Source organism: Hevea brasiliensis, chromosome 11 (genome assembly GCF_030052815.1).
Source record: "Hevea brasiliensis isolate MT/VB/25A 57/8 chromosome 11, ASM3005281v1, whole genome shotgun sequence".
In the NCBI taxonomy this organism is placed as follows: domain Eukaryota; kingdom Viridiplantae; phylum Streptophyta; class Magnoliopsida; order Malpighiales; family Euphorbiaceae; genus Hevea; species Hevea brasiliensis.
Window position 1 is genome coordinate 16413209 of NC_079503.1, and position 16902 is coordinate 16430110.

The 16902-nt window shown below is 31.8% G+C and overlaps 1 protein-coding gene across 1 annotated transcript; it reads right to left on the reverse strand.

The window, feature by feature from the left end:
• Positions 1-12653: 12653 nt before the first annotated feature.
• On the reverse strand, positions 12654-16626 carry LOC110654428 (nudix hydrolase 20, chloroplastic). The gene is made up of 9 exons (XM_021810416.2): positions 16238-16626; positions 16061-16125; positions 15783-15972; positions 15514-15594; positions 15289-15414; positions 14439-14518; positions 14152-14267; positions 13869-13989; positions 12654-13079 (listed from the first exon to the last, which is right to left on the reverse strand). Exons 1-9 carry the CDS (start codon positions 16523-16525, stop codon positions 13010-13012), a joined length of 1137 nt encoding a protein of 378 aa, XP_021666108.2. The 5' UTR covers positions 16526-16626; the 3' UTR covers positions 12654-13009.
• Between the last annotated feature and the right edge of the window lie 276 nt (positions 16627-16902).

Here is a 16902-nt window from a genome sequence, read left to right on the forward strand (position 1 = left end):
TGTGGCATGCATACCTTTCCTCTTTTAAGGTTGTTCTTTCATCATCCAACCTAATGTATTTCTTGGCTCATTCTATCAGTTGCTCGTAGTCCAAAGCTAGATTTTTTATTAGGCAATCTATAAATCTATTGTTCTTGGATCCCTTTTTTATTGCTTCGCAAGCTATTTTGTGGTTAAAGTTTTCTATTTGGATGGCTTTTGCATTGAACCTGGATACAAACTCCTTAAGAGATTCTCCTTCTATTTGTCATATCTTCCTAAGGTCAGATGACAGTTTTTTGGTTAGGATGCTGCTTGCAAATTTCTTCTCAACTGAGCTTGCCAGTTGTTCTAAGTTTTCTATGGAGCCGTCTGGGAGCCTTTGATACCACTTTTAGGCCAGTCTTGTTAGCATTGTTGGAAAAAACCTACACAAAATAAAATTATTAACATTCTTTAAAATCATTATTGTATGAAAATTTGCCAAGTGGCTCTTAGGGTCAGAGGTTCCATCATATTTTTCTAGAGTTGATAATTTAATTTTTTGGTGGAAAAACTTCTTATAATATCTCTTCACTCAACAGTGAACCATCTCCCATTCTATAATCATCATCGTGAGAATTCTTCTGAAACTTCTTGATTGCATGTGCAGTTTTCTAGCTAAGAGCACTCTGTTCAAAATTTGATTCGTCATCATCTGAGTAAACTCTTTTTGCCTTGCCTTTACTAGTTCCAGATTTCACCTCTCTAACTAGCTTTCCATATGATATGGTGGTTATGGAAGGTGGAGGTGATGGTATTATCATTGGTGTATTAGGGGTGCTACCCTTAATATTTTGTTCATATTCTCTCTTCAAAGATTCCAGCATAGCTTTCATTTCCTTGATTTTTCTGGTCATAGAATTAGAATCAGAGAGACCTCCAAGCAGGGTTCCATGGGCTGCTGCATTTGCTTGTTGGTCTATTGCCATTGGCAGAATGTCCATGTCCCCCAAGATTTCTGAAAAGGTATTTTCAGAGTTTGAACCTACATCAGCTATGAAACTGTTATGAACGAAATAAAAAATTTTTCTAGAGAAAACCATGAACAAAGTTCTAATGAGAAAGTAAAGGAAAAAACAACCGGTGATTTTTTTCCATAGACGGCTCCAATTAATGTTGCCATAGATTTCCTAGATGTTAGATTTGTCCAGATGAAGAGTTTCCTGAGAATCAAAGAATAGGTGAGAACCAGTGGTGGTTGACAACCACTTTGACGCTCAAGTCAGTAATTAGATTACGAATTGAGTATTTAGTATAATAGAAGTAAGAGTTTTGTTTGCATACCTGTTTTTGAAGCTTTACCTTGCTTATATAGTGTTAAATTAGTATGAAATATTAGCTAGATCTTCACCAATTCCCTATTTAAGTTGTAATGGTAATCATTCTCAAATTATGTTGAGAATTTAGGCATGACCAGTGACGTGATTAGTGGCGTGATCTTCGTTTCGTCTGAACTCAAAAAGTACCAATCTTTTTGACTTGTCTGATCTCTAAAAACAGGTTGGAATGCTCTCAAAGATCTCCTCAAAGCTCGGTTCTTTAGGTGTTAGGTTTTTAAGCTTGGATGGGCGAGCTTTGTCCCGTTTCGAGTTCGAATGGGCGGGCTTTGTACGGTTCTAAGCTCGGATGGGTGAGCTCAAACTGGATCAGTTTATTAGCCTTTTTTATTAATAAAAATAGTATAAAATTGTTTCAAAAATCAAAATTTGAACTGAAACCTAACTGAATCAAACTATAATAGAAGTACTGAGAATAAAACTAAACTAAAATTGAAATATCGAAGAATCAAAGCAAAATAATATTAAAATTTTAATACGTTTTTTATTCTTGGATAGTCTCCGATATAAAATTAAAACTATACATTCTTATGGCTTATGGTCGCTTACAAATCTGAACTAGGCATGTTTATAATATGTTTAAAATTCAAAATCATATTAAAATTAGTCATTTTAATTTGAGATTTAAATGTCATTAGGATCAGTTGAAATTGAACATTTTTATTTTTCTTTATAAATGGAAATTGAATTATCCAATTTAAGATGAAATTGAATTTCTTAAAATGAAATGTTAAAATAATTTTCAAATGTTAAAAAACTAATTGAAATCGAGACTAAGAAATCTTATGATTTGATATCAAGTCTCTAATTTCATAAATGAAAACCAATGATTTTATATTGAAATAAAATCCACGACCACCCTAATTGAAATAAGTTTTTTTGTCCCCTTTAAAAGTATCATTTAAAATATTAAAAAGAATGAAGGAATAAAATCATGATATTTTGAAAAAAAAAATTGTATAAAACATTATACTAATATTAATAAGTAAAAAAATTATTGATAAAAAATTATTGATAACGAGAAAATAAATGAATAGTATAATTTTATTATCTTCTTTTTTTATATTTTAGAGAACCAAAATATTGGCTATAATAAATACTGACATAATATTTATTTTAAGACTTATATCATCAATAATGGTGCATATTGTTCAATTATTTGATGTTAAATATGTTAATATGAATGAAAATTTTGTGTTATTACTCTCACAAAATATAATTGTCAAAGATAATGACATTATCAAATTTCAAAAAATTTTATCTTATGCAAGAATTTGATAAGATTAATAAAATAATAAGTATGAAAAATTTTAAATATTTATATATTATATTACAATATTTAAATTCTAATATTAGTTATTATAAAATTTTAGTATTTTATTTAAATAATTAATTTTTATATTTAATTATTATATACAAATAAAATAATTATAAATTACAAATTATTGGATGCATGTACAAAATACGCGCTTCAAAGACTAGTGCGTGCGTGCGCGTGTGTGTGTGTATTTTGGATTCAGTGGTCATTAATATAGTATTTGTTTAAAATAAATTAAAATAATAATTGAATTATAAGGTTTGAGAATTCTGCCACTAGTAAATATAAGTAAAAGATATGGTAGCTTTTCAAGAGCTAATTAAAATAAATAAGCCATACGTGGTGTTTTTATTGAAATATTAGTTTATTTGCAAAAAGGTAGAAGAGATAACAGTGAGAGTGGATTTTGAGGGGTGTTTTGTGGTCAACAGGGTGGGTTGGTAGTATTATGGATGAAGAATAATGGCTTAATTTCACTCATTTTACTTCAATCAAAGGATTGTGGCTTAACTTCAATTTAATATCATCTAAAATCTCCTTAGTCAAATTACATAGGTTGGATATTCCGATTAGAAGTTGATTTGAACATTAGATACAATAAGATTTTTTTTTTCCATCACTTGGAGAAAACAATCTCTCTACCATCTGGGAAATGCATGTGATGAGAGAGAAAAAAAATTTTGAGAGATAAGTGATTTTATTTACCAGAGATAAAAGGAAAAAAAATATTTTTGTTGTGTCTAATGCTTGTACAAATCAACTTTTGGCTGGAGTACACAACAAAATTTGGTCAAAGTAACTTTGGGTATTATCAAATTGAAGTTTGAGTATTTTCGTGATACAAATTAAAGTTAAGGGATAATCATGAAACAACCCTCAAAGTTGAAAGATGGTGAGTGATTATTAAACTAAGATAGTTCAATACAAATTACTGGATTCTCCTAAAATCACATTGAAATACATGTAAAGAGCTCTAGTGATGTTCAATAGAGATAGACAGGTTTTTATGGTTTTCCAAAGAGAAGTCGAAGGTAGCTTTTTTGGAACTTGTTTACTCACTTAGCAAGGTTATCTAATATTCCTTGGACTTATTTTGAAGATTTTAATGATCTTTTGTCCGTTGAAGACAAAAGAGGCGGAGACAAGCATCACGTTAGTTTGTTCTCTAGGTTCAAGGAGAGTGTGGAGAACTACCACCTTCATGACTTAGCTTTGCATGGTTGGTCATTAGTTTGCATGGGAAAGAGGAAGGGGTATAGATAGGTAGGTCCAAGATAAACTAGATAGAGCTTTATTCAAACAAAGCTAGTTAGATATTTTCCCATATAGTAAACTGTATAATCAAGTAGCTTGTATTTCTGGCCATTCTCCATTTTTGCTGGAATTGGACTATAAGCGTTTTGTTAGTGGTAAAAAAACATTTAGATTCTAAAATGTATGGTTGTTACAACTAGCAGGTGATAGAAAGTAGTTAGCTGAAATCTTCAAAGAGACATTTAATTCGTAGAATTGAGCTTTGTGGGCAAGCTTTACAAATCTGGGGTAAAGGGCTCAGTACAAGAAAAACACTTATTACCGATAAAAAATACATTGGTAATATGAGTTATTGTTGGCTTATCAATGACTTACAGCAAAACTGGCAATTTGCTTGTCGGTAACTATTATTGATGATCATAGATAAGATAGTGATGACCAAAATCATAAGTAAATGGTAAAAATGTGGTCGATAATTGCGCGGATGGATGGTCAACTAGATGGACATACCAACAGGATAGTTGTCAGAAATGCCATTGATATTTTAATTAACTACTGATGACATTCATTGGCATCAATAAAGTTTTTGACATATTTTTAATTTTATTTTAATATATTAATGACGTGTTCATGTAACATTAGTATTTTTTGTTTAATATAATTACCGAGGGATTAACATACTGTCAACAATTTTAAAACAATCAAATTAATTTCTTAACAATTATTGACAAAATTTCATTGATAATATTTAATTGGGTTCTTTAAAAATTAATGTATTTTTTAAAAAAAATTATACTAAAAATTATATTAAACTATATAATTAAAATGATAACAATAAAAATATTAACAAATCAAAATAATTGTATGAGGCAAAATGAAATTAAAAAATAAAATTTGTAATTTACATATATGTTTAAAAATTATAATACATTAGCTTAATTTATATATAGAACATCAACCCTATGGAGGTGGATGAGATGATAGGGATCTGAGTAATCTAACCATCTCCTCCATCATAGAGATTCTAAGTTGATCCATTTGCAATCTTATCCGCTACTTTATTTGCTCCTTCTGCTACCTCTCATCCTCATTCTGCTTCTCCAAGTTGTGTACTCACTGTTGTAAAGTAGTATTTTGTGCATCAGACGATGAAGATGCCATTACTTAAGATGAACTAGCAAGATGGTAAATGGAAGATGCTTGGGATCCAAGACCATACACCCTCTGTTTCTTGTCATCTCTATCAACATCAAGATAAAGTTGGTTCTTGTTGATGTTGGCAAGTGAGGACTGTGAGATCTCCTCCCTTGTAGCCACAATAGCATCCTAGATGTAAAAAAAAAAAAAGAAAAAAAAAGGACTAGGGTGTAATTAAAATTAGTAACTATCATATAGTTGCAAACATTTTGTTGTTGCCCTTTAAAAACAAGATCAATAGGGAGAAGGAAAATTTGCTCTATGCTAAGGAACAAATGACGATGGATCAGTGTCTCGTGTGGTTGCCCTTAATAACAATCTCAACCAATTGCTAACTTAAGAGGATTTGTTTTGGAAGCAAAGATCTAAGACATTCTGGTTATAAAATAAGGATTCTAATACACATTTTTTTTAGGCCTAAGCATTCTCACATAAGGAGTTGAATCAAATTGTTGCTTTTCAAGATTCAAATAGTAATTGGCTCAATGATCAAGAAGGTACAAGTGACCCATTTTATTCCTATTTTGCTGACTTATTTTCAGAAGCGAAGGGCCAACAATAAGTAGTTTTAGACAATGTGTTGCCAAGGATTTCTCCTTTTGATAACAATCACTTACTAGCTCCATTCTTTGTTTAGGAATTTCACAAGGCAGTGTTCAAATGCATCCTAATAAGTCCCTAAGGCCTAATGGTGTAAATCCAACTTTTTACCAAAAATTATAGCACATTATTAGTGATGAAGTGGTTAAAAGTTGTGGGAGTTGGATTAAGCAAGGGGTCTTTCCTGACAATCCCAAAGATGTTATTATTGTTCTTATTACTAGAAAAGAAACTCCTTTAACATTGAAGGACCTCAATCTATTTCTCTCTATAAAGTTCTTTATAAGATTATTGCTAAGGTTCTAGTAATAAACTAAAACTATTGTTACCTGCTATTATCTCACATTCTTAGTCTACATTTATGCTAGGGAGGTTTGATTACTAACAATGTGATGGTGACATTTAAGATTATTTATTACATGAAGCACAAAATTAGAGGGAAGAAGGGTGAATGATAAAAACTGATATCAGCAAAGTTTATGATAGGTCATGAGACTTGTATTACGACTTCCTTTAGCTCAATCATTTGTCCTTCTTTAACTCGATAGACTTCTCTTCTTGCCTCATCTCTTACACATCTTCTTTCAGTGCTTATTGGCTATAAGAGACTTTTATCAACTTTGTTTACAGTTGTGCTGTGGGCTAATGATGCACTTCAAGGTCTTTCTCCTTTTTCTCTTTGCTTGAGGCAAAAATATTTCTTCGAAGTTGCATCTTCTTATGGAAAACCCAACAATGAACTTTGGTTTTTATTGTCTATCTTTATTAATAATTTGCTTATAGTTCATGAATAGGGTGAAGGAACAATTGCTTATGCCAGAGGAATGAATGATAATGGATTTATGTCTCATGTGGTTGCCTTTAATAACAATCTCAAGACATTTTGGTTACAACATGGGGACTCTAATACACACATTTTTCATGCCTAAGCTTTCTTACATAAGTGGTTGAATCATATTGTTGCTTTGCAAGACTCAAATGGTAATTGGCTCAATGATTAAGAGGGTGCGAATAACCTTTTCTATTTTTATTTTGCTAACTTGTTTTTAGAAGCGAGAGGCTAATATTAAGAAATTTTATACAATGTGTTGTGAAGAATTTCTCCTACTAAATAATCATTTACTGGTTGGGGTATGCGGTTCTAGTTCGGTTTAGGGTCTACCTAGGAACCGAAATTGAATCGAAATTTTAGTACTGTTACGGTTCAGTTCTTCATTGTTTTGGTTTCAGTTCGGTACGGCTCTCTATACTTCAGTTCCGGTTTGGGTTTCAGTTCTTAAAACAATTTTATGTAATTATTTCCTTAAAAAGTTATACTTGAATTGACATTTAGGTTTTGAATTGGGTTATTAATACATAATGTATAATATAATACATCTTTTAGCTATCTCTAAATTATATAATCTTTAACTATAAGATGCATATATAATTTATGATTAAATATATTATATAGTATAATAGTATAAGTATATCATATAATATACATTTAAACTATTTATTAATTACGTAATATTTAACTATAAGATACAAATATAATTACGAATTAAAATATATATAATATAATATTACATTAATAATTAAGAATTATAAGGTAATTTAATGTATTTATAACTAAAATTATTAAGAAAATATAAAGAAATAAAATATAGTATTAAGTTATATTTAATTCATATATATATATATATATATATATGTATGTATGTATGTATGTATGTATGTATTGAAAGTATATAATATATCTAAAAAAACATAGAAAAACGTATGTATAAATTCAGTTCTTACTTTGGTTCCAGTTCAGTTCTTAGTGAAGAACCAGAATCGAATCAAAGTATCAAAAAATTCTCAATTTAATACAATTCTTCTATTCGGTTTGGTTCCCCTAAGAACCATGCACAACCCTACTTACTGGCTTTGTTCTCTGCTAAGGAATTTTACAAGCTAGTGTTTCAAATGCATCCTAACAAGTCCCCAAAGGATTGATGATATAAATCCAACTATTTTCCAAAAATTATGGTGCATTATTTGTGATGAAATGGTTAAGAGTCGTAGGAGTTGGATTGAGCAAGGGGTCTTTCCTTGCAAACTCAACGATACTATTATCATTCTCATTCCTAGGAAAGAAGTTCTTTCAACATTAAAAGACCTTCGACCTATTTATCTTTGTAATGTTCTTTACAAGATTATTGCTAAGGTTCTAGCTAATAGGTTAAAATGATTGCTGCCTACTATTATCTCACATTCTCAAGTTGTGAGACTCGTATCATAACTTCCTTTCACTCAATCATTTGACCTCCTTTCATGTTTTATTGTTTTATTTGGTTATGCAATAAAACTTTAATATAATGGATTGATAATTGTAGAAAAAAAGGACTAGGGTGTAATTAAAATTAGTAACTATCATATAGTTGCAAACATTTTGTTGTTGCCCTTTAAAAACAAGATCAATAGGGAGAAGGAAAATTTGCTCTATGCTAAGGAACAAATGACGATGGATCGTTGTCTCGTGTGGTTGCCCTTAATAACAATCTCAACCAATTGCTAACTTAAGAGGATTTGTTTTGGAAGCAAAGATCTAAGACATTCTGGTTATAAAATAAGGATTCTAATACACATTTTTTTTAGGCCTAAGCATTCTCACATAAGGAGTTGAATCAAATTGTTGCTTTTCAAGATTCAAATAGTAATTGGCTCAATGATCAAGAAGGTACAAGTGACCCATTTTATTCCTATTTTGCTGACTTATTTTCAGAAGCGAAGGGCCAACAATAAGTAGTTTTAGACAATGTGTTGCCAAGGATTTCTCCTTTTGATAACAATCACTTACTAGCTCCATTCTTTGTTTAGGAATTTCACAAGGCAGTGTTCAAATGCATCCTAATAAGTCCCTAAGGCCTAATGGTGTAAATCCAACTTTTTACCAAAAATTATAGCACATTATTAGTGATGAAGTGGTTAAAAGTTGTGGGAGTTGGATTAAGCAAGGGGTCTTTCCTGACAATCCCAAAGATGTTATTATTGTTCTTATTACTAGAAAAGAAACTCCTTTAACATTGAAGGACCTCAATCTATTTCTCTCTATAAAGTTCTTTATAAGATTATTGCTAAGGTTCTAGTAATAAACTAAAACTATTGTTACCTGCTATTATCTCACATTCTTAGTCTACATTTATGCTAGGGAGGTTTGATTACTAACAATGTGATGGTGACATTTAAGATTATTTATTACATGAAGCACAAAATTAGAGGGAAGAAGGGTGAATGATAAAAACTGATATCAGCAAAGTTTATGATAGGTCATGAGACTTGTATTACGACTTCCTTTAGCTCAATCATTTGTCCTTCTTTAACTCGATAGACTTCTCTTCTTGCCTCATCTCTTACACATCTTCTTTCGGCTTATTGGCTATAAGAGACTTTTATCAACTTTGTTTCTGATTGTCTTTGTGGGCTAATGATGCACTTCAAGGTCTTTCTCCTTTTTCTCTTTGCTTGAGGCAAAAATATTTCTTCGAAGTTGCATCTTCTTATGGAAAACCCAACAATGAACTTTGGTTTTTATTGTCTATCTTTATTAATAATTTGCTTATAGTTCATGAATAGGGTGAAGGAACAATTGCTTATGCCAGAGGAATGAATGATAATGGATTTATGTCTCATGTGGTTGCCTTTAATAACAATCTCAAGACATTTTGGTTACAACATGGGGACTCTAATACACACATTTTTCATGCCTAAGCTTTCTTACATAAGTGGTTGAATCATATTGTTGCTTTGCAAGACTCAAATGGTAATTGGCTCAATGATTAAGAGGGTGCGAATAACCTTTTCTATTTTTATTTTGCTAACTTGTTTTTAGAAGCGAGAGGCTAATATTAAGAAATTTTATACAATGTGTTGTGAAGAATTTCTCCTACTAAATAATCATTTACTGGTTGGGGTATGCGGTTCTAGTTCGGTTTAGGGTCTACCTAGGAACCAAATTGAATCAAATTTTAGTAATCTTATTACGGTTCGATTCTTCATTGTTTTGGTTTCAGACGCTGCTCTCTATACTTGATTCGGTTTGGGTTTGATTTTTAAAACAATTTTATGTAATTATTTCCTTAAAAAGTTATACTTGAATTGACATTTAGGTTTTGAATTGGGTTATTAATACATAATGTATAATATAATACATCTTTTAGCTATCTCTAAATTATATAATCTTTAACTATAAGATGCATATATAATTTATGATTAAATATATTATATAGTATAATAGTATAAGTATATCATATAATATACATTTAAACTATTTATTAATTACGTAATATTTAACTATAAGATACAAATATAATTACGAATTAAAATATATATAATATAATATTACATTAATAATTAAGAATTATAAGGTAATTTAATGTATTTATAACTAAAATTATTAAGAAAATATAAAGAAATAAAATATAGTATTAAGTTATATTTAATTCATATATATATATATATATATATATGTATGTATGTATGTATGTATGTATGTATTGAAAGTATATAATATATCTAAAAAAACATAGAAAAACGTATGTATAAATTCAGTTCTTACTTCAGTTCCAGTTCAGTTCTTAGTGAAGAACCAGAATCGAATCAAAGTATCAAAAAATTCTCAATTTAATACAATTCTTCTATTCGGTTTGGTTCCCCTAAGAACCATGCACAACCCTACTTACTGGCTTTGTTCTCTGCTAAGGAATTTTACAAGCTAGTGTTTCAAATGCATCCTAACAAGTCCCCAAAGGATTGATGATATAAATCCAACTTTTTTCCAAAAATTATGGTGCATTATTTGTGATGAAATGGTTAAGAGTCGTAGGAGTTGGATTGAGCAAGGGGTCTTTCCTTGCAAACTCAACGATACTATTATCATTCTCATTCCTAGGAAAGAAGTTCTTTCAACATTAAAAGACCTTCGACCTATTTATCTTTGTAATGTTCTTTACAAGATTATTGCTAAGGTTCTAGCTAATAGGTTAAAATGATTGCTGCCTACTATTATCTCACATTCTCAAGTTGTGAGACTCGTATCATAACTTCCTTTCACTCAATCATTTGACCTCCTTTCATGTTTTATTGTTTTATTTGGTTATGCAATAAAACTTTAATATAATGGATTGATAATTGTATTATATAATAAATTATACCAGATAATAAATTATAGCTTAACTAATGTAATAATTATTACATATAAAAAAGATTGAATGCATAAATTAACCCTTCACCTTTGTCAAAAAAGTCCATAGTTACACCCTCAATTTTAAAAACTTCCATCTCACTCTTGAAATTTCATAATTTAATAAATTTAAAAATATAAAATATATAAATTAATTCCTGACCTTTACTAAAAAAGTTTATAGGCATTCTAAATTAGTCCAATTTTTTTTTTTTTCAATTTGGATGATGAATAGGATTGTAAGTTTCAATTAATTTTACTTTTTAAAAAATATATTTAATTTTTAAAGGCTAGGATGCCACTGCACTTTTCAAGTAACAGTCATAAAATTAAAATATGCTTTTAGTCCATATAAAAATATATATAACTATGATTATTTATTTTGAATTATTTTTTTCATTGTCACCACTACTACTATATTATCACTTGGCTACTTCCAACACCTAATGGGCACATCTACTATCATCTGATAATTATTTTCGCTATCACCATCACTTGACCACTACTATTACTATCATCCAACGATTACCACTTCACTAATGCCATTGCCACGACCACCAAAATATCATTCATCTCATTACATGATGTCTTACCAAATATAGGCTTAAATTATTTTGCTTTGTAGTATTCATGATATGTCTATGCAGAACCCAAGGTGAAATTCCCCAAGTATGGAAGAAGTTGATGAAAATGAAGTGGATTCTCTCTTCAAACCAGTGAGATCCAGAAGTTGAGTTTGAGTTGAGAGCATGTGAAATTATACAATGTCTTGCTTCACTTGAACGGCAAAAGCATTAGAAATACTGTAGGGATATACAGTGGCTGCAATTACCACTGTATAAGAATCTTTCATACTTCAATTTCAGCATGGTGTAATAACGTGGCTAATCTTGTGCTTGCCACACAAATGTCTAATTTTGGATGCCGCGATGAATGCGATCCCCCAAATTGTTTCTGATGGTTCTTGAAAGTATAACCCAAATTGATTTTTTTATTGTTTGACTATATAGTTACAGGCCTAACAAACCATGGACAGGCCTGGTCAAAGGCCGGTTTGAGCCCGAAATTAAATTAGAATCAGCAAAGTCAAATTTAGGACTGAAATTGGGAAGGCAGAGGCAGTTGCGGCGTCACCCTCAATGAATCAGAACTGGAACTAGCGGTTCAGCCCATCGATGCAATTCAAATGAGGATTTTCTATAAAAACATCGAAAATTGTTTCAATTGTTAGATTGCCTAGACTTAAAATTATATCCAAACTGTAACTAGAATTTCCCCTGAGCTAGCCTGAAATCACATCAGAACCCTTGGAAATTGGCCACCTTTTGTCTGGTTTAAATTCACTCTTGGCCACGAATTGGAATCCACCCATGGTAGGCCTACCCAAGGAGCTTCATGCAAAAATTGCCTGCTTTTTAGAAGAGTTGTGTCGCAACATGTGCTTGAAACTCTTCTTTTACCGTTTCATGAATGACGTGTTTAGTTTTGGCTTTAAAAGTTCTGTCAATTAAGCAAAATTACGTTCCACAAAGAGTAGGGCATTACTCTTGAGACATTGGGATGACGAAGGCTTTGAAACAAGAAAGAATATCAAACGTCTTCCTTGCTAATTACAAATGCTCAACCTACCCCAACGGCACTGGGTCATGAAGCACAATAGGCAAATAACAATCACGGAACCACCATAGCAAAAACTTTAAAGATTTGGTACACCATAACATAATGTAATTAACCTTTTTATTGAATCTCAATAGAAAATTTGATTACATCATATTGCACTACTGTCTACCAAATGTAGCAAGAAAAATATAAGGAAAGATGATCCCAGGCTTCTTCAGTAACAATTGGCTTGCATCTTCAATCCACTATATTCTTTGTAACATGTGGGATCCACTATATTCTTCGGTAAGAATTGGCTTGCATCTTTAATCCACTATCACGTGAGTACAGGCTTCACTCACCATTTTCAAAATGCAAAATTAGTAATTGCTTTGCTAGTAATACATAAGGTTCTGATAAGAACAAATTACAAGGAAAGAATGTCACTTGTCCAAGGGTAATTTCCACCCAAAAAATCTAGGAGCAATCTCCACTCCTCAAACTTTGCAATAGATCCAAGTATCCGAAGCATTCAGGACTGATATACCTGCAACCAATGCAGATGATTTAGAATTCTCAAAGCATAATCACCACGTTGTAAATATGTTTACTATTTTGTTTTTTAACTCTGTCCAAGTTCAGATCACTCAAGAGCTACAATGCAATAAACAAGCAATGACTAGACTAAAATAAGGCAAAGGATTAGAAAGTACACACTTGAGTTGTGCCTCTAGTAATTTTCTCCATACTTGAACAATGACAACCTTGTTAAACGGCTAACACAGCACTGGCGAAGGGCCACTAAAGATACATTTTGATCCCCTTCATGATTTCTATAGGTTTCAATGATCAGGAATATATATGTATTGATGATTTGTTCCCTCTTCGACCTTTCCATAACAAGATTGCTTAAGCCTATTCTATTCTCCCTGTACATGTTCCAGGATCAAAGCCTTGAGTCCAGGCTTGGGGCTTCATAAAAGGGAAGGAAGGCAGCAAAATCCTACATGCAGAGTCAGAGAGGCTCGCTGACTTCTTTACTGGCTGGGAAGGCCTTTAGATATGAAAGGCAGAATCTAAAAAGTTAATTATGCGTTAAGTATCTGGCTGTAACATGTGCTAGAAGTAGGTCAGAGACGCACACAAGTGAAGGAAAGAGGATGGAGCTGACGACCTCATAGATAATTTGGGACTAATCAATAGATGGATATTACTATCGATAATATAGATAAGAGTTCTGTCTTTTAAGTTAAATGACTAGGCATAGGTTTGAAAATGATTAAATGACAAATCAAAAGGGTCAAAACAAATAGCAGAAACAATAGAGAAGAAATACCCATGCCGAAACAGGAAATCAATAATGACAAGGGAGCAGTTTGGCTTGAAAAAATGTGTCCTCCGAATAATATTTGCAACATTTTTCACAGGGATCAACTTGAAACTCTCCACTTCTCCATCTGCCACAGTATAAGGGCATCATAAAGGATTAGATAAAATTGCAGAGAAATATATGGTTCAAGGATGTAATATTCAAATTTAGAAGCAAATTTAAAATGTCCAAGGATATCAACTTTTAACTACAACTAAACTGAATGCAAGAAGAAGCTCGATGACTTTACCTTGATTATTAGGTAGAAAACTATCAGGAAGTTTCAAATCATAACAAAATAGAAAATCTCTCTTGTATCTATAACCTTCAATGTCCGCATAAGAAACAGCACCAATTGGTACAGCTCTGTGAGAGGAACAATTATGAAAACATCATCAGAAAGAGAGTGGCTGCAACAGTATCAAGGTCAATTGAGGATGTGAATCTGCCATCCCAAGGATTGACTTCCTGGCCAATACAATACAATACAATGCATGCTGGATGTACTGAATAATTCAGTGGCTATAGAAAACTTACTTGTGTGAAATGGATTGAGGTATTCCTGCCTCCTCTTCACATTCCTTCATAACATTCTCTCCACAAGAGATCCCATAAGGCTGCCATTGCCACAATGGAAATATATAAGAGTTTGCATAGAAATAAAAAAAGCATCCTAGGGCAGTCTTATTAAAAGATCATCCTTCTATTACAATGCAAGAGAAGCTCTAAATCAAACAATTCCATCCAGTTTCCACCTGTCAAATAGTTGGAACTCTAAAAAGAACTTCCAACTTCCCACCTTCCTCAGGTTAACATCAACATTTCATGCTCAAAGCTCAATTCAACTTTACACTCTCATGGTTTCACCAAAAAACTGTCTTCATAACATTTAGCCTTCTAAAATTGAAGTATTGATTAATATGATATGAAACCCCCTTCTACATCATTATCTCACAAAATACACAAGCATGTTTCATTGCTTGATTAAAGCTCCATTTGGCACTGAGGTTCAGTGGCTAAAAAAGCGCTTTTTAGAAAAGCACCATCTTAGATGCTGTTAAGAAAAAAGCATATTGAAAAATGTTGTTTTATTATTTTGGAGTTCTTATGACAAATATATCAAATTTAACTTCTCTAAATTTTTAATACTCTCTAACTAATATATTTAAGAAAATACATCTTCTAAATGAAAGATGAAAAGATTTTAGACATAAAAAAAAAAAATAACATTTAAAAAAAATTCAAGAAGAGGATAAGAGAAGATCTTGTCCAAGAAGCCAAACGAGTTAACTAAGCATTTTATGCTAAACATTATTCCATTGAATTGGACATAAGCAAGATTGAGAATTACCAACACATGAAAATAAATTTATAGGCAGTTACAAACCAGTCCTCCAGCAACAAGGTGATCAAGCATCCCTGGAAACGTGGGTTTCACTTCGCTTCTCTTTCCAATCCATAGAAATTTCTCCCCATCTTTTTCAACAAATCCATTCATGTGAACTCCATAGGCCTATTCTCAGAAGAAAAACAAACATCAATACTAGAAAAGAATTAAGAAATGCAAAAGCTATGCTATTCAGCAGAAACAATACCAACAACAGAAACACACCTTTATTCCAAAATAAGGAGCTGCAGCACGTTCCAACGAAAAGTAGACAGGAGAACCAAACGATGATACCACAGGATACAGCTGATTAAAACAAGTGAAATCAATAATAATCCAAATCACAAAAATTTTAAATTTCAACTCTCTAATCAAAATTGATCAAATTCAGGTAAATCTCCAGAGATGTCCAACTACCCATCACATAATCATAACCACATTTTGGTTGCATACAACTATGATGACAATCAATATAGTGATCCTCAGTACTATACCTCATTTCGTATACCTGGAATCAGTTCTTCTTCTCCTAAACATTTGATAACTTCTCCAACAACTCTAGTTCTATCCTCCGGCGTCTTTAGCATTTCATGTAACGTTACATAGCTCTGAAAGCGACCTCCATCGGAATTACTTCGAGGGAAAACAAAAACATCCTTGAACGTCCTCAACCGATCAACAAAACTGCACACAAAATTTTCAAAACGACAATTCTAAACAATACTCAATTAGCATTAGAAAACATAAAACAGGGAAATGAAAAAGATGTTACCCGTTATGTATATAACCAACAATTTGATCTTCGATAATGAATCGAATAAACTCAGATTGCCTTTCCTACAAACATTACAATCACAGAATAAGAACAGTGTACCGATTTTTCTTTCATTCTTGCCCCTTTTGCACTTTCTAAGCAACCAAACAGATGAGTAAGAGAGAGAGAAGGTACAGAGCCGCGATTGCAGACTTCGATCTTTTCGAAAAAGCCAGAGAGATCTGAGGAATCGTGAGGAACATGATCAGGTTGAGAGACTCGGACGACGTCGTCCCAAGTGAAGCTACTGGTACTGGCACTACTGCTTCTAGTATTAGAAATAAGGGCGCGAAGTGGAAATGTCCGCGCCGTTGAGGGCCTCTTAGGAGGAGCAATAAAGGATTTTGATGCGCAGAGAGAAGAAAATGAGAAACAGAGTTTGGTTGAAAAATGGTGGTGACGGTGAGGAATGCAACATTCCATCGGAGCTGAAAACTGGACGGAGAAGATTATAATACTACCGCTGGAGTGCTTCAAGGCGGCTGAGCCACGGGGGATGAAGATTTTAGCGTTGAAGCCTGAAGCCCTCGCTTTCAGTGACAAATTAAATTAGGTAAATTACAGACTAGTCCCTAAAAATATAAAATCACATATCAATTTTTATTAAAAATAATTTAATTTTATTCCATTTAAATTATAAATTTAAAATAATTTTACATTTTATTAACAAAGTCATACTTTAATTAAAGTTTTAATACAATATTTTGGAATCATTATAATTAAATAATACATATTTATATAATTAAAATAAAAATTTAAAACATTATAATATAAATTAATATATTTTAAATAATTTAAAA

What these genes read in the sequence shown, in the direction of transcription:
- LOC110654428 (XM_021810416.2), bottom strand. Translation starts at nt 16,525, where the DNA reads ATGGAATGTTGCATTCCTCACCGTCACCACCATTTTTCAACCAAACTC. An exon ending in TTCCAGGTATACGAAATGAG is followed by an intron (nt 15,595 to 15,782) that starts GTATAGTACTGA and finishes TGTTTTAATCAG; the next exon opens with CTGTATCCTGTGGTATCATC. An exon ending in CCTCAATCCATTTCACACAA is followed by an intron (nt 14,268 to 14,438) that starts GTAAGTTTTCTA and finishes TTCCTCTCACAG; the next exon opens with AGCTGTACCAATTGGTGCTG.